Here is a 19,580-nt window from a genome sequence, read left to right as displayed (position 1 = left end):
AAGGAATTCATCCTCTAGCAGACGCTAATCAAGTAACAGAGATATTTGACTTCTAATACCAGCGTTTAGCCGCATTGTAATCCCCTCCCCGTCCCGTATTGAGACGACGTTTATGAACGAGGAACACCTGCCAGTTATTTAACACAGGCGCAGCGCAGGCGCGGCACCTGGATACTCTGTACGCGGGGGGACACGCTGTTTGGCCTCTGTTGTTGTCACATACTTGTACTGTGTAGCTAGCATTGGTGCCCGGATCGTAGTGGCCTACTGATACATGTACCACCTGCCTGTCATTTCGTGGCCTCAGTCGGAGCTCTGGCCCTGATCGGTGAGTTCTATTTTAGTGACAGTGGTATGCTGGTGTTGCTCTGCTTTTATTGTGTCAGTGTGATCTACATGTATGATAATTATGTAAACATGCGCCATGCTCAAACAAAGTTAAGCAAGTGGATGGAGGTGGAGTGCGTGCGTACTTTACATGTAGTTTATGAAAGGATTATATGAAGAGTGATGTACTGGATGATTCGAGCAAACGTTGCACTGGATATTAATACTCTCTGTGGGCGCTTCTACAGCTCTCGCATTGAGAAATGTTTGGCATGTAATTGATGTTTACTCCTGCGTCTCCTAACCACAGCTTGAGCATACCTGTACTTTGATATAACTACATTATGAGCTTTCTTCATGACATTCCAAGGTTTTGGTGCTTTGTTATCACATTGGCTAGTGTCTTGCCATACAACCCGCGGTAGTCATCTGATAGTACCCTACAGTGACTGGGCCGCATACCAGCTCCCAGTACTACGGCAGTAGGGTAACAGCCGCACAGGTAAAACCTCCTCTGAGGGCCAAGGTCCAGCACAACATCCTGATTCCTGATACCAGCCCATATAGTCAGGCCTAAAGATCCCGCCAGCTGAGATACAGGGACCCAGGGTGAGTTAAACACTCCAGCTCCATATTAATTATCACTCTGCAATTTCATATTCAAGCAAGGTGAATAAAATACTGGGTCAAGCATATCTCAATTATTTAAAACTCAGCGCTAGTTGCGATGCAAGAAACTGATCCAACATCAATGATTGGTTGGTTGATAATTGAAGTCGGCACATGATTGGACATTCATGATTCTACGTGCAAGGTTAGAATGATCGATCTATGCCTCGGCAAGTGAAGGAAGCACAGATGCTCAAGACAATTATGAGCTAATGAGTAGTAAGTGGTTGTGAACCAAAATGAAGGATCTGTTCTGTTGATTTGTTATTAACATTTTGATAGAACTGCATTTTACAGTACCGTAGGCCTACTGGTGGGTTCTTGTGACTGTCATTCTTGCTTTTCTTACACAATCCTTTTGATTATAAGTTCCACAAATATATTGTATGGGCATGGCATAATAAATTATTTATGGTTGTTTTTTTTTTAATGAGCATGTTTTATGGAAAATAGAGGGATCCCTTACTAGAAGCATATGAATACATATGTTAATATTCACTAGTGCTTGGATAATGAATACTATTTGAACACACAAAAACAAAGAAAAGAAGAAATTGTACCCCTAATCTTGTGAAATATGTATTTTAGGTAAAACTCAATAACTACCAAATAATCTCACCATGGCTCAATGTTGTTTGTAGTCCGCTCTGCGTTGTAAGGATTGTCCTTGCTGCGAGATTGCTGTTTCGTGATCATCAGGGACAGCTTGGAAGAACTTAATCACCATGGCAACAGCATCAAGTATGTTGGAGCTCCCTGATGAGCTACTCATCAAGATTCTGGATCATCTTGATGTGCGGTTCTTAGTCGGGTATGAGACCCACGTGTTCATTTCTATGTTTGTCTGTTTTTCATCACAAGTCAGTGTCCTGTGCAAAGATGACTGAGCAGTTTGATATGGTTTGTGCTGATGATGCATATTCACATGTATAAATGGTGACTTTTGATTGAAAGGATTACATTATCCTCTACTTACAGTACCCTACTCCAGATTTCGTGGAGGTAGAAGATGAAAGTTATCATAGGTTTTCTAATGAGCATGAAAATGATCTAGGGACAAGTTGATGACTTCCACATGATAGAACTTAATGTGGTTGACCCTCAAATTACTAATCCCTTATTTCTTTCTCATTTTGTTTTTGTTTGTGTTTTTGCTTTGGGGTTGTTGTTGTTGTTTTTTTTTTTTGTTCTTTTCTGGCCATTTTTCATAACAAAAATGATGATGATAGATTGGCTCATCCAAGTTATCAGGATGCTGATCTTGAATTTCTTTTTCTCCAGATCTGTCTCTTGTGTTTGCCAGCGACTCCGACATCTCTCAGATTCAGAGCACTTGTGGAAGAAGTTTTGTGCCCAGATCTGGCTAGACGAAGAGTAAGAGTCTGCCTTCCACTCAACTCTTAATACAGTCATAATGGTGTGATCACCTGCAGTTGGCATTAACGTGATGTACACACTTTCATAAACACTAATGAGCGTGCTACATAATCACTTGCCCAATTGCCCGGGGCAAGCGAAAATCAATTTCGGGCAAGTGTTTTTGAACAGTGAGAACAAATGCTTGCCTGAATTGGGCAAGAAAAGTTTTGAAGCCACCTTTTTTCCCCACTTATTCCCCCAACAAACCCACAAAGTCTACCATACAGAAGCCCAAGACAATGACTCCTTAGTGATGCAAGACACTTCATATTTAATTTCAGCAACTTTCCAAAACATACATGAAGCAATGCAATGCAGCAACAACACTTGATCAGACCAAGTTTGTTACTCCATTGTTTTGAGAATCAATATGCGCTGTTTATTCAAATGATTGTGTTTTATCAAGCCCTTGACTTACACATGATTTTCTATATTACTTCCTTATATTTTGGACTTTCTTTTCGGGCAAGTGTTTTGCAGCAAATTTGACGATCTGCTTGCCTGACCGGGCAAGTGGTTGAAAAAAGTTATGTAGCACCCTGCTTATTTGTTTTTCAAGAAAACAGATGTTGTGTTGTTTGATGTCTGTTTTTACATCCTGTGTCATAATGGGCATGGATTAGCTGCTGTGACAATAGCTTTCCAGTCTCGTACCTCATTGCATTCAGTGTTTATTTGGGGATTACACAACTTGTGAATACAATTTTTGGGATCAATGCTTTCATGAACTGATTCATTTTTTGCAACCCATGAAGTAAAAAAAAGCTATAGATTGAAAGGTTCAACAGTATTGTATCATTTGAATGTGTACAGAATCTGCGTGAACATCTTCCTGTAGTATCCTCTTATAGCACCCCCCCCCCCATTTCCATTTGAATAATCTGGCTTTTTGGATACACTATAGCCCATGATACTTTGTACCACTAGACACTGACTCATTGGCAGTTTCATAGTTCATTCATTCAAACATGTGGTACAATGTGCCTGATTGATACCATTTGCTGACTATTGTTGGTCAGCTTGGACGAATCACGAGGGGTCGGCAGTTCCATAGTATCCTAGGTACATATTATTGTAAATGGGAAGCAGTGCTCTGTTACTGTATATGCCGAATATTTTGCGAGGTTTTTATTTTCGTGAATTTCACAAGTCAGTTTCTATTCATGAAATTAAAGACGCGAAAATATTGACTCTGATCACGCTATGAATTTGACATACGTGTACATACATTTCTCCGTTCGGTACAGGGCTCCACGATCGTGAATTTAAACACTCGCGAAATCGTTGGGAAGTTGTGATTTGCGAAAATTCAGACTCACTAAATATATTGCGTGTACACTATTCAATAGCCATTACAATTTTGTTTGAACATTTGGGGGGTTTGCAGAAAGAAGATGTGCGAAGACTCCTGGAAGGCCAATTTTCTGGCTTGGCATGAGAAGTGGGGGCCATATATGGACTGCTACGCCGGTGTGAAGGCGCAGTGGAATCGCATCGAAGCCGCCCTGGCGGAAAGATGCCCAACAACCCTCAGTCACCTCTGCGGTAGCTATCCATTATGATTCAGTTTACGCTTGGGTTTCTGTATCAAATGATAGATATTTGAAATGATACTTCTTGGTTTTAGACCATCCCTTCCCGCATACCTCTCCTCTTCTTCCATGAAATATTTCACAGTATTAAGGCAAACATAGCATTAAAAAAAAAAAAGCAACAACTTTTGAGTCTCACAATTTGCCTCCGCAAGTGAAAGTTAACTTGTGGCTTTTCTTTTTTAAAGGACAAGTTCACCTTCATAGACATGTGGGTTGAGTGAATGCATCAATATTAGTAGAACACATCAATGAGAGTTTGAGGAAAATTGGACAATCCGTTCAAAAGTTATGAATTTTTGAAGTTTCTGCTCAGTCAGGGCTGGATGAGAAGACTACTATTGTAATAGCTTGTGATGTCATATGAGTACAACTATATAAAGAAAGTATAAAGAAAATTCAAGATATTCTTACTTTTCTCACATAATAAAAGAACACTCGACTTCTCTCTTTCAGACGTCAGGGGAAATAATATTACCCCTAACATAAGTCAGTAACATGTCGAAGAAATGTGCACTTTATTCAAGAAGTCAAGTTTTGTAAAATTCTCTTTTTATTTTCCTTATATTGTTGTACGCATGTGACATCATACACTGTAGTAGTCTTCTCCTCCAGCAGTGGTTGCACAGATACTTTAAAAATTCATAACTTTTGAACGGATTGTCGGATTTTCCCCAAACTTTCACTGATGTGTTCTACTAATATTGCTGCATTCAATCAATCCACATGTATATGAAGGTGGACTTGTCCTTTAAGTGACCTGACTTTCTATCTCTTTCTTTGTTTTTATCTTTTATGGAAGATGTCTCAAAACCATCTAAAAACAAGTAATGTAGTCATCCTAAATCTATCCCTTTCTGCATATTCGAATCAGGTTTTCATATTTTTTGTGCTGTGACATGTTCACCAGACATGCCACCACTTGTAGTGACTATAACCATTTTCTAGTACAATTGTCTGCAATGAATGCACGACTACTTCATAATTATGAACAAATATTTATGATAAATGAATCAAGTCATTAATAGAATCCCTGTATGCTAGATTATTCACAGTGTTCTTTCATTCATATTTCTGTGCTCTCAACTAATAAATACCATAAAAGTATCCAGCAAATCTAGAATTTATTGTCTACAAAGTTTGTATGTACTGTATTGGTTGGTTGGTGTAAATTCGCATGCATTTGATAACCAGAATACAATCCACACTGCACTGTGTGCTGAGGTTACCAACCTGTCGTGTTTTTTTTTTTTTTCTTTTAATCTTCTCCTAACAGTGATAAAGCAAGAGCATGCATCATGAATGTATAGTTTATTTCATACTAGTAAACTGTCGCTGACCCTTTTCTTATATATATATATTTTTTTTTTGGGGGGGGGGTGGCGAGTGCGAGAAATTGGCTTTATTCAAACTGGCAAATGTAATATGTCACAGTTTAGTCATTCTGTCTTGTACAGAATTTGTCTGAGTGAACTCAAACCCATAAATGCATTTACCATGCAGTCTTTATTTTCAAAAGATAGAGTCTAGAGGAAAGTTGTAGGAGAAGATATTAGACAGACATATGTTTCTTTCTGGGAATGAGGGCTTTCACAGTCACTCTGCTTTATTAATCACAGTAGAGGTGTGCTGAATATTAAATCATGTTGGAGTGGAATAGCAAATTAGGCCTGAGCAGCTCAGATCTTATTTATTTAACAATATATTGATCTATTCTTTTAGGTACACTTCTACCTCATACCAAATTCTATCATTTCACTGCTTTTTAAAGGAAAGAAAAAAACCCTTCTTGAAAGGATGAATTTCTTTACACCAGATAAAGATAACTTGTCCCTCTTTAATTTTGTGTTGGGGTTGTGCTATGTTTTATTCTATTTATGATTTATTAAGTGTACAAATAAGCTGTCAAAAAAAAAATGATGATGTATATATGTGTCAAGCTGTGTTTTGATACATCACTGCTTGACTTTTACAACTGGAACTCACTTCATTCATTCATTTGTTTGTTCTTTCTACCATCCAAATCATCGACCTACAAATTTATATTATTAAATTATACATACATGCATACAAATAAACATACACACGTCATACACTTGTACACTTATTCATAAACATTTGTACATAACACACTCTTAAAACACCCATACACACATACATACACACACACACACACACACATACACCCATTCATACACACATACTTTATACCTACGTATCTACTCACATACCGACTGATTGGCCAACCAAAATGTCAACCCACCAGGTCCAGTGGATAAGACGTTGCTTCAGCAGGCGTGCTCGATGGGGGAATCCCCCCTTCCTCCGGAGGTGTGCTGCTCCTTCCTCATCCACAACGGACAGCGAGTCCTCCTGGGTCAGGGGTCGTTGCTAGGCACCCTGGAGGTCTACGACCACTTCAGCATGGAGGTGGCTGTTCCCCTGGGGTTCAGCCTCAAGAACAGCATGCCAATGAGGGTAAGGCAAACAATAGCAGTTTGTTGTGATGTTGCAGTGTCATATTTCAATGTTATGAAACTTGGCAGAATTTCATGAATTTGAATACACTGTACGTGTACATTAACACATTGAGGACGGACTGATTTTGCTACAACATGCATTTCCCATTGACACTTACCCTGGAGTATTCTTGGGACTTGTCTTCAACAGGTTAATGTGCAGACATTTCCAATTCAAACAAGGCAGATGATACCTTTCATGCTATTTGTTTCCATTTAGTAATTGTAATGGCATTAGAAGTCATGGATTTTCATCATGCAACTGTAGATAAGTGGTTCTTTTCTGTGTGATGGAGTCATATTATGTCTGAAGAAATTAGCATTTCTATAAAAGAAAGCTTGCGAGCATGCATTCCTGTGATGTCTATTGGTGGGTTTGGGGGGTTTGAATCTGTGGTCTAGAACCACAGTGACAGAATGCGAAATATGTGACTATATAATTCCTTTTTGCAAATACCATCCAACTCGCCAAATTCATAGAAATAAAAGCACTGCCAAGTGTATAATGTTGACAGTAGATTGTGATTGGTAGGAAGATGTTCAGAACTATCTGACGTCAGCTGAACCTTTTCAATTTTGTCTCCTTGTGCCAAAGGGCAACCTCATGCTCAGTTGGTGTCCGTACATGAATTATGGCCAAGCCCTCTGCCTCAGGAGCAAGCCTGGCCTCGAGAGGGGGTGCGTCTACTACCTGAACGATGTAAGTCTTTATGTCTATGTTTTTGTAGATGTAGTGACCATACAACGTCATATTATGTGCTTGCTTGTTGCCAGTGTGTTTATTTGTTTGTTTGATTTTTCAATTTGCAATACATACATGTATGAACTATGAATCTGACCTTTTTGCAGCACTTTATATCGGAGCTAAATTGTCAGAAAGCATCAAATCTGTGTGGTTGTGTTGTGCTCTAGATAGAGGCCTACCATGGTGTTCAGTAAATGCCGGTGTCATGTTTAATGATGCAGAAGACCCCAACACATTACAGTAGAGATGCAACTTTAATATGTCTCCATAATTGTGCAGGAGGCTTCGTTATTTTATTGATGTTTTCAGTAGATAAGAGAATATAAAAGTCTCCAAGATTTAGAAATTATTTTTGCTCATAAACCTGCATAATATCATCGCTGGGGCGACAAGACCTCGTATCTACAAAATGTCAAATGTTCAGGAGAGCAAAAAAACATGGCAGCCAAAGCACTGTATCCAATGGGATGGACATTCCTTTGACATGCTGTGGTGGCTTAATTTTTTGGGTAAGACATCTAGGATTTGGACAGGACATCACTTAACTGATTAACTGATCATTAATCCAAAAAGTCATTTTCACCAAAATTGCAGATACAAGGTCTTGTCACCCCAGTGACGATATAATACAAAACTATTCCACTGATCGCTGTGTGTTTGATACCACATTGACTTTCATATGTGACCCGCGACAACGGTTTCAGGCAAAAGTCGCAAGAGCAAATTCCCTCCTAGGCGGGGTACAAAGATTTTGACCATTATTTTTGTCGATTTAGGCTTTTTGCAGAAATCGAATCTTTGATATGTTTTCTACATCTACACTAAATTTCATTGCATAAGACTAAGTTTTTCCTATCGAAAATGGAATTTTAAGCACCCTATGTTGGATCGCACTTGTCAGTTTCGAGCTTCTTTGGAACGCCGCGCCAATATCCCCAGCGTTGCTACGGCGCAGGGTCTCGCACACGATTGGCTGGTGCGTCGCACACATTTACATAATTCGGCTTTCGGAGACACCAGTTGCAGCGTTTGGGGAATGCTTTCTCCACGCGTGCACGATTACATGCTCCATTGTTCTTGGTATAGTGGTTCATGTACGCTCGCTCTGTATAGTGCGTGCTCTTCGTTTGGCTTTCTATCCAAACTATTCTACCGCAATGTTCGACAACGGAAGTGAAACAAAAATCATGTAGCATAACATAATCGTGTGAAAAGAAAACTACAGTGTAAATATTCTCAAATTTGTCTACTTGTACATGTAGTATAAATTATGACAGCAGACTGACTCAATGGAAGGTAGATGAGAGGAAAGGAGCGGTCACATGTGACCAATTATATTCAAATACTACACATCAAGTTCGCACCAAACTTACGAGTCGTGTTTGTTTGTTTGTTTGTTTGTTTTAATTCAATTAGCACCACCAAGCAAAGCAACATTATTATATATGCATGTCTTGTAAAAGCAAAACAAACAGGAAGCGTGACCCTTGTCAGCACTAGCAATTTTCTGCCTTCAAAAGGGTCGCCAATGATAAAGACAAATCAACCACAATGAAAACGCCATTTGTAAATGTGTGGATTCGCCAACGCTCCTGTTACATGCACACGGACATGGCGTGTGGATGCCATTGCGTAATGCATGCACCATACACATGTACATGTACACCATACGTGTAATTATCGTATTCGCCATCTTGAACGACGTACTGGTAAACAAACCCGAGCGAAACGCATTGTTTTTCGGCTCCATACGCTGAGCTCCGAGGAAGGTGCCCGGGAAATTTGACTCTCTCAGTGAGCCAATCAGAAGGCGATGTGGTTGCTAGAGGCAGAGCTTAACATCAATTGGCACCATCGTACAGATGGGTGATTCTCCCCTCGCATTGCCGCTCGGACATTGTCTTTGAGAAAGAGGTGAATCTTCAAAGCCTGTTTTCTCGCAATTTTGTCAGGCTAACAACTTAAAAAGTGTATTTTATTTCTCTTTCTATGCCCACTTATGGTGCCGAAGAATACAAGTGTTTTATATCAATGCAAAGCTTACGAAATGGGCAATGTGATTCAGTGAAAAAATGAATTTTCAAAATTCACGACTTTTGCCTGAAACCGTTGTCGCCGGTCACATATGAGGATGTTGACAGCCCTCCACAAACTGTATATGCAAAATATTTTGTGAGCTTTTTATTTTCGTGAATTTCGCGAGTCAGTATTGACTCTGATCCTGATATGAATGTGCGTATGCATGTACATTTCCTTGTTCAGTACAGGACTCCACGATTGCGAATTTAACCACACGCGAAATCGTCGGGAATTCCCGTTTCGCGAAAATTTAGACTTGCAAAATATATGGCGTATACAGCACTGTAAAGCAAGAGTCATTCTGATTTCGCGGCATGAAATTTGTGTGAATTTGAGCTGCCAACTTTTTCACCTTCATTTTGATTTCGTGAATCTTGGCTCTCAAAATCCAAAATCACAAGTGTCCAGAATCAGGATGTTTGCTTCGCATTCAATACAAGATTGTATCTATTACAAAATTGTATGTGTGTACTATACATGTATGACAAAGATATTCTAAGTAAAAGCACATCATCTATCTGTAGCCAACTTGAACTGCTGCACTGCCCTTGTTATACATCATGGGTGTGGTATTTCTGGAAAGGCATCTCCTCAAGTTACTGTACCTCCTACCCATCCTGTCATCCACTGGCAGGTCGACATGTCTGGGAAGTGTGGGCCAAGTTTGTGCTGCCTCCCCCCCCCCCCCCCCCCCCCAGCTCCTTTCTCTGAACAGGTGCACATATTGGTATCCAGGCTTTGAGCCAAGATGGAAGGTACTCTGTAGACACACTGTGCATTACCGATAGGTCCATGAAAGGATGCACCCCCCTCCCCCACCCCTCCCCCTCACAGCCCCCCCCCCCCAACACACACACACACACACACACACCCTGAAGCATTCTGACTACTATTTAAAGGGATGGTTCAGTTTGGTTGGGATGGACTACGGGTTTCCAACATTTTTTTTATGATTATTATTTTTTTTCTAGATGATGAAAAACTTCTTAAGAAATATGAAACAGCATATAATTCTAAAGGGAATTCAAAGTTTATTTGAAGAAAATTGACTTTGAAATGGCTGAGATATCCGAAACAAAGCACATCCCAGTAAAAGGAGGGACCCATCTTTTATTAGGATCATTGTTTTTTTTTTTTAACTTTGTTTTTGTCGAGCCCACCAGAGGTGCAGGGAGACTAAGGGATCGCCTCCGTCGTCTGTCCATCCGTCGTCCGTCCGTCCGTCCGTCCGTCGTCTGTCCATCCGTAATGCTACAAAAACTTGAATAACTCTCTACTGAGGACTTCAATTTCAATCAAACTTGGAGGAAAGAGTGGTTATACAAAGGTGCACATTTTACCAAACATGAAGGACGTCACCTATCCTAACTCGCATTTTAGAACTATTTTAAAGCACTAATGCTGGGTTTTTGTTTCATCTGCAAATGGTAAATTATGCCTTTAATTTTTTACGGCGCATTTCGATTATGGCTCTTAACTTTTGATGTATATGTCCGTTTGTGACCAAACTTGGATGACAGATGTCCCTTGGGGAGTTGAAGGTCACCACAAGGTCAAAGGTCATAGGCAGAGTCAATGAACTTCCAGGAGTTAGAAAAGCATTAATTTCTTCTCCGCGAATGGGCGAGACACAATTTGGCTCTTGCATTATTTGACATCTCAGCCATTTCAAAAACAATTTTAATGAAATGAACTTCAAATTCCTCTTAGAAGCATATGTGACCCTGCATCACAAAACCAACAAAAAGTCGCCAGACATGGATTTTTAGTTCAGGACAGATTCTGACAGAGCAGACTCTAAAAGCTTTAAAATGGTCTCTCCTAACCTGTCTAAATATTGGAAAGAAAGGACACACTCTTGAGAGTGTGAAATGAGAAAACAGGCTCTGAAGTACAGGGTCTATTCAAGCGCTATAATCTTTACCAAGCCATGCCAGCTTTGGGATGAATGGAACAAAAACCAGGATGTTGACTACTGGAGCAACAACAATGAAGGGATTATCAGATTAAGCTGAAATGCTTCATTAACACATTCTGTAAATTATTAATGCCAACTTTCAATGCAGTAGCATCATCCTTTCCAAAGTTATTGGAGTTGAAAGTGAAGAGTATAGACAGGGTTTTTAAGAAATGAAAAGAGGCTCTATGAGAAACACCTAATCACACTATTCCACCAAAAAGTGTTCAAGAAAAACTGCTGAAAACACAAGTTCCTGTTTGTTTTATGATCCCAAACTTTAACATAATGTAGAAGAAGATTTACTCTTTCAGAAAATATGAAAAAACTCAAGATTGGTTAGGTTGACCCAATTCACCTATTTTCAGTCCTCACACAAAATCACTGCGTGCGACTTTTTGTTCGTTTTGTGATGCGCGGTCACATATGCACTGTAACATTTCGTAAAATGGTTTCTAAGTATCTTGCAAAAAGTTAAAAGGGTGAATTCTCACTTCAACCAACACTATACCATCCCTTTAAACTTATAATTGAGATCACATGACATCACCAGTTGAGATCACATGACGAACCGCCAGCAGAGGAAATTTGACCTGCTTGTACCTTTTCACAATCTATGCTTAGGCATAAATGCATGGATTGTGTCCTCATGTAAAATCTTACAGTGATTTCACCCCTTTCTCATTACTGTGTAGGTGTACTCTCTATATGTTTATTGATTTAGTACATATTTGTTTTCAGAAGAAGAAGAAGATTGTATCATTTACTGTAAAACATTATATATTCGCGGCAAGAAATTTTTGCGAATTGGAGCCGACAGCCTTTTTCGTGGCATGAAATTTTCTCGAATTGCCACTGGCGTTCAATGCATATAGTGTAGACAAGAAATTTTTTGTGCATTTTAATTTTGCGAATCTTGGCGCTCGTGAAATTCGCTAAATTAAAATGCACGCGAACATTCCTCGTTTTACAGTACTTAACTGGTTTGCTTGTTTGTTTGTTTGGGTTTTTTTTTTTCAAAATGCTTACTTGAAATCATGACCTCAAAACACAATCCATCCTTGCACTTTAATATCATGTTCTACTTTAAACGAAGTGCCAAATTGATACTGATGATAGTGATGAGAATAGTAGATATGATAATATTGAATTTAAAAAGTGACAGTTATAATGATAAGAGTATATCTGATGAAGCAAAATCAGGAGTACTGATTGCAATAATGATAACAATGATAATGATAATTATGATGATGATAATGATATAGATGTTTATTTTACGCATCAAACATCCAATGCTTCTCTTCCATAAACGTAAATTCAAACTGGTATGTACGGTAGTTGGATCAGTATTCAGTGATGAACCAGTGAACTATGTACCTCATAATTTAAATCTAGGCATAGAGGGCTTCAGGGCAGCGTCTCATGAAACTTTTCAGTCACAGACAACTTTCTAAAGCTGCTGAAATCCTTGCGTCTGATTGGCTGAGAGCAGATTTGTCAGTGACAATCACTGACAAAACACTAGTCAGTGATGAAACCGTGCAGTCTTTAATTCTTTATGTGTCATGTTCGCACGTCAGACTCAGTCGACGGCATGCCAACTTCGCACATTCTGCTCAAACACACCAATCCGCCCAATCCGATCGATAAATCGCCAAATGCCACGGTACAATGAAAGCGTTTCTCGCGCTTCCGTTCCGCTCACATATAGCTTGCATTTCATGTAGTGATTGACTATCAAGAGGTGTTCTCTACTGGATTTGAGAGTAATTTCTAAGTTTCTGTCACTGTTTTGTGTGCAAAAGTCATGCCTTTGCGTAATGTACTGGTAGCTACTGGTCATGTGAAAGAAAAACAATCATAGATTTGTCATACAATAATACATCAAAGCAAAGCTTGGCATTTTCTCTACAACTTTACTCACTATTTACGTGTACCCAGCTCAACAGAAATCTATAAAAGTTACATAGACTTGAAAAAAGATAATGTTTTCTCAAAGCATGAAACCGTTAGTGTCTCAGAATAATGTGGCACCAAGGGAGTTTCCACCATGGCACACAAAGAGTTAATGATAGTCATGATAGATTCACTGCAAATATCCTTAATTTCGATCACAAAGGTCGGAAAGCCAAGACGGCAGGAGGGCTACTTCATTATGGCCGGTAGCTTCATTGAGTGGCTGGAGAAACTGGCCGACAGACTCTCGGACCCAGAATTGATCGTCCATCGCTCAAAGATACTCAGGTCAGTCACCAACGGCTGTGTAGCAGCATTCGGGGTCGAGGGGGGGTGATTTGCTCATGCATGTGGTTCTAAGATGGAAACATTGCAACTACACGTGTATATGATGCCTGAGTCAAAACTCTAGGGAATTGCTTTGATGGAGCAGGTCTCACAAATTGTACAATTAGAAAGGATAATTGAGAAAGTAGTCAAAAAATTAGAAGTGTATTTTATTCAATGTCTACCGGGCATCACTGTCTGAAATTTGTATTTTGTTACATGTTTACTGGGGGAAGAAGTATTCCCACATCGCTAGGCTCTTACATCTTTCCAGTTTTCAAATTTCAGCTTAATCTGACAATTTCTTCATTGCTGTTGCTCTGGTGGTTTAAATCCTGTTTTTTGTCCGATTCATCGCGCAGCAAGCGCGGCTTGGTAAAGATTAAACACTTGAATAAACCCTGCACTTCAGAGCTTCTTTTCTCAGTTCAACCTTTTCCTGAGTGTATGCATTCTATCCAATATTTAGATAGGTTAGGAGACTCCATTTGAGTTGAGTTATACATCATTTTAAAACTTAAAGTGTGCTTTTTCGTAATCTGCTCTTAAGTAAAAATCCATATTTGGCGACTTTTTGTTCGTTTTGTGATGCAGGGTCACATATTATCACAGTATAAAAACTCAAAGCAGATATACATACTGATGCATGTCGCAGCATCCTGTAATTGCAATCTTATGTGGCACAATCTTAATTATTGTAATTCACCATGGAAAGATGTATGGTAAAGTACATTATGTGCATATTTTTGTTCATGCCTGAGCTCATATCACTTATTGAGCGTGATACTGATATCAAACCTATCTAGAGGCATTTTTGATAGCTTGTACAGTGTTCTTTGCTCAAATTTGATAAAGATCGCCAACAGAGTGAAACGAAAATGATGGAAAGATTTTGCAATTTACAAGCTTAGTATGTTCAAATCTTCCTCATTCAAAAGCTGTCCATGTAAAATGTTGGATTTATCTTGTTTGTGTTTTATCCCTCCAACAGATTTTACCACGAACCGACCTGTGTAGCCGTCACTAGGGATGTGAAGGTCACCGTGGCAACGGCCTTTGTGCCCCGCATGAGCCAGGTCAGGGCAGACAAAATGAGGACATTGTTTGCCTACCGCATCTCCATGACAATGGACGAGAATGCTCCGTCAGCAAGTGAGTTCCAATTTTTCCCCAAAACTGTCAGCTTGTTGTAGCTCTTACAGAGTAGCCAGCGATATGTTAAATATGAAATTTACAGTTATCTGTATCTTTTGCAGCTGAAAAAAGGTTCTGATATGGATAATAAGTCACCAAAACACCACAGAATACCCAATAGAACCATGTGTTCCTAGTTTTTTAGTCATGGGTTTAGGAGATGCAGGGTGTGTGGACTCTAAGAATAGCTGCTATATTACCCCAAGAATGTTCTGGCCCGATGCATCAATACTCCTTCATTCACAAAACCAAATGAGACACTTCTTTCTCATGTGAAGGGGAATTTGTCCTATATACAATGTATGGAAAACATGTACAAAATTCCTTTCATTACGAGAAGTGCACATTTTTTAAACTTGTTTCTGACTTACGTAAAGGGTAATTTTATTCCCGCTGCTTTTTGAAGGAGGTTCAAGTCAAATGCTCTTTCATTTCCCTGGAATAATTAAGACATCTTGGGTTCTCTTTATGTATTCTTTATTTCATTGTCTTACTGTGACATCACAAATTGTAGTTTTCATTTCCAGCCATGTTGGCACATGGATATAGCCAAAACTTTTAACCCATTGAGGACGGTTTGATTTTGCTATAACAGGCATTTCCCATAGACACCTACCCGAGTATACTCGGGACTTGTCCTCAACAGGTTAAAAATTTGCAACTTTTGAATGGATTGTCGGATTTTCCACAAACTTCGCTTGTGTATACATTTACTACTAAAAATTCTGCTTACACTGGATCCATGTGTGTATTTGAGGTAAATTCCCCTTTAAGGCTATGCCTGTGATTTCATCCCATTGTTTTCTCATAATGCCTCGTATCTCAATGCAGGCACGTGCAAACTTCAGAGTCGTTATTGGAAGATCACCGACAGTGTGGGGGAGTGCCACGAGGTGAAGGGCGAGGCTGTGATAGGTATCATAATAATCATTTGCACACTCTTTCCCCGAGCTTTACTTTTAGAATATAGTGGATGCATTATCTACCATCATTAAAAGACGTACTCTGTTTAAGCAGCAGAAAAATAAGACAGAAACTGAGAGAGGCAAAATCAAACACATCATGGTACTCAAGAGAAACATGTCCATTTTTTATGATTAATGTATATGTGACCCGCTAGAACAAAAGGATCCGAAAGTCGGGGAGGATGATTTTCTGAAAATGACATGACATTATTCCCTTACTCTTCCACTGTAATTTCATATATAACACAACTCATAACAGTACTCGGTTGTGGAGATATCAATGATTTTATTAACGCATGTCGAGTGGTTTAAGAAATCAGCGTTTTGAGAAAATCGCCTTCAAAGTTTTCCTTCCGATGCTATCATGATCAAAGGGAGGCAAGACAGTTTTCACCTCTTGACAATAGAAGGTATGCTCCTAGCAACCTCCACGATGTTCATTCAGGCTTTAGTGCCAGCTGTCTACGCTCGACCAGTCAGTAACCAGGATGCCACGCACTGATCAATAAGATCACTCCCTCGTTGCTAGGGGCGGAGTCTATCTGCGGTGCTAAATCCAAATCTTTTGTCCTGTTTCTGTTCCGTTGAAAATCAGAAAATCATGGCTCAGAAAAATGCTGTTTTCTTGCCTTTCCGTTGATCATTTAGCTTCGAAATTTTGGCAGATGAAGAAGGTACATTAAGACTACAAAATTATGTCAAAAACAGAAATCCGAACATTTTGATGGATTTTGATAATCTGACTTCAAACTCGATTTTCTCGGCTCACCCGTCAGCGACTTTAAGATCCTGTTGTTGTAGCGGGTCACATACTGAGTATATATATTATATTCTATATGGAAAAAAAATGGTAAAGCATAGACTGTTCCAGGGACTATTGGTTAAATTTGTGTCAATTTGCTCTCTTCCAGCCTCATCAGTACTGTGGAATTCTATAGGGCATTGCCTTGCCATGTGACTTAAGTTTTTTAATACCTATATAGAAAAAAGAGAAGTGTCAACATCAACATCTATGTATATTAGGGATATCTATCATTGCTGAAGAAATCAATTTAGTACATAATCTTCAACTATTGTTGTAATCATTTGATGCACTTGTAACTGATTATAATATAAAATGATACTCATGAATCATGCTTGTGTAAAAACTGAGCCACCAAAAAGAAATACAGTGTAGTGGACATTTTTTTTTTTTTTTTTGAAAAGAAGATAACAGTTTAGTTACCCAAGAAACATGTGTTGTGGGAGTAAGATGACAAGAACTTTCCTTTTCTAACAGGTTTGTATCCTGTCATAAAACCTGGAACCAACTTTTCCTATGCCAGCTGGACTCCCTTTGACTGTGAAGGGGGCTTTATGGAAGGGCATTTCACATTTGTCAACCTGAAGTCTGGTGAGGGCTGCATACACGTATTAGTGGCATTTTTTTTTTTTTTGGTGTGTGTGTGTGTTGTTTTCAATTCCTTGCTTTAAAGGCCGACAGACTTTAAAGGAAGCTATGACACAAGAGTTTGCAGGAACTTTTGCGATTACTTTCAGAATGGATGTGATCATCCAGTCCTGTACACACGTGGAGGACTCGCATTATTGCGTAAAGATGCTTCTGTTGCCATTCTGCTTGTTGTTCTCTTGCTTTGTCTTTGTCTAATTACCCAAGGAAGCATGCTTTTGCTTAGATAGACAGATAGATAGATAGACAAATAGATAGATAGATAGATAGATAGATAGATAGATAGATAGATAGATAGATAGACATTGTAGATAGAATTTAAGATAAAATGATCTTTACTGAAATCACATGTATGGCAGCCAAAGGTCGACTTCAATTATTATGACTTACAATGGTCATCACATAACACTGAAAAAAATATCTAGAAAACATGATATTACCTTACGAATTAAAATATTACATATGTAAGTATGGACTGCAAGAAAGGCATGATTATCATCTAGATGATACTGCAGGCATAGTTATCATCTAAATGATACTACATTAACTTTAAGTGAAACTGTAAATGATAGGCTTAACATCATAAATGTTCATTCCACCTTATAAAACATTTTCAATTCCCTCTCAGTCATTGGCTGTGAAAGACTGAAGTAGCCTTCTCTCTTCTCTTGAAATGCAGGTGAAACGTACGATGTCATTTGTCCACGATTCAACATGTGGTGTCCGCAAGTGTCCAGGGCCATCGGAGGGGAGGGAACGTCCGAAGAAGTAGACTATGACGAGGACGATGATGAGGACTACAGTGAGGACGAAGATGATGATGAATACTAATGTCATCGGTGAACAGCATCCTCAGTGCATTGAGACATTATCAATGGAGGCTTTAACCCCCTGTGTGCCATCTTTGCATGTTCAACTTTTTTGACGACAGGCCGCGTTTCCATTCTTTACTCGAAGCATACAGCTGCGCAGTGGGCATACAAAACAGTCTGTGATATGCAAAAGAGGGCATCTACATTGCAAGTGTCAGGCTACTTCTTGAACAGAGACCCGATGGTGTGTTGCTCACTCGCAGAATTTGTAGCAGCGCAGAACGTACGACTGGGAGTCCTTGCATGCTACATCATATTGCATGTCATTCTCATTCTAAGCGTCTGCAAATCATGGTCTGAATGTGGCATCGCCAGTGTTCATGAGAATCTCGCCCTTGGCTGAAAAAGGTCTAATATGGCACACACGGCTTTTAACACATTGCCTACAGGACGCTGTTTTGAATGGTGCGTCTCTGCAAGCATAATAAGTCTTTATTTGTTTAACAGGCTACATACTCATCAGCGCATACCATTTTCAGCGAGGAACCCTCTCCTCTCTCAGAACCATTTAAACTGGAGTGAAAGAAAGGAGGGGTACTCTGTCTCGTTTGAGAAGGCATGGCCAGCATGAGTAAGTACACGGTCAGGGGCTGCAGGTCTAACACCAGTCATGTGTATGTGTAATACATGTAGTGCGGTGCACAGCTGGTGTTGACCCTGTGCAAAGTCTATGGGGATTTCAGGATCTTGTAGGAAACAGGTTGAAACAGATTAAATCTAGCCCAGGACCTCTGACAGTTTTGTCTTCACTGTTTCTGTCAAGCTTTTAAACATTTTGGTAGATGATGGGAGGGTGGGATGTTTCGCTGCCGCAATCCAAAGTGCTACTTTCCTCAATGCAAATGACGAGTGAAGATTTTATATGCAATATCTACAATAGTGCACACCAGAAATCAAAAATACTGTAAAACGAATGGTCGCATGCATTTTAATTTCAGGAATTTCGCGAGAGCCAAGATTGGCGAAATTAAAATGCACGTGAAAGTTCTTGTCTACATTATATGCACTGAATGTTAGAGGCCACTCGCGAAAATTTCATGCCACAAAAATACAATGTATCATGTTTTACAGGATTTCTCCTTTCTGTGTCTTTCTTCATATTGAAGCAAAGGGCCAGTGTGGTGCTAGAGGCTTATCATCATACTGCATTAAAAGTGGAATTTTTTGTGTGAGTGATTTTTCACGCTCGGCTGGGTAACAGGAATTTCACATGTTCACAATTCTGCGAAATCAGGACAATTACTTAGTGGAACATACGTATGGCATGCAAACATACTATACATATACATGTATTTGCATGCTTTTGTTTTCACAGTAGCTTCTAGTTTGCGCGAAATACACAAAAATTTCCACATCAGAAAAATTTCCACTTTTACACTAATCAAGAATCGAGCTTTAAACAAAAGAACAAACAAATGTATTCCATGTTGTTCTTAAATGAGCCTGAAAGATTAAGGGACAGAAAGAGGCTGTAATGTCCTGTTTAGGGTTCAGGAAAAAACAAAAAAC

General features: G+C 39.3%; 1 protein-coding gene across 1 annotated transcript; it reads left to right on the top strand.

Moving 5' to 3' along the window:
* Positions 1–1,660: 1,660 nt before the first annotated feature.
* On the top strand, positions 1,661–18,515 carry LOC140243122 (F-box only protein 3-like). The gene is made up of 10 exons (XM_072322851.1): positions 1,661–1,807; positions 2,278–2,370; positions 3,803–3,960; positions 6,274–6,485; positions 7,122–7,226; positions 13,427–13,551; positions 14,582–14,742; positions 15,616–15,699; positions 17,029–17,142; positions 17,879–18,515. Exons 1-10 carry the CDS (start codon positions 1,722–1,724, stop codon positions 18,028–18,030), a joined length of 1,290 nt encoding a protein of 429 aa, XP_072178952.1. The 5' UTR covers positions 1,661–1,721; the 3' UTR covers positions 18,031–18,515.
* The last annotated feature ends 1,065 nt before the right edge of the window (positions 18,516–19,580 follow it).

Source organism: Diadema setosum, chromosome 19 (genome assembly GCF_964275005.1).
Source record: "Diadema setosum chromosome 19, eeDiaSeto1, whole genome shotgun sequence".
In the NCBI taxonomy this organism is placed as follows: Eukaryota; Metazoa; Echinodermata; class Echinoidea; order Diadematoida; family Diadematidae; genus Diadema; species Diadema setosum.
Note: the sequence above shows the minus strand (reverse complement) of the source record. Positions and strands in the feature narration are given on the sequence as shown.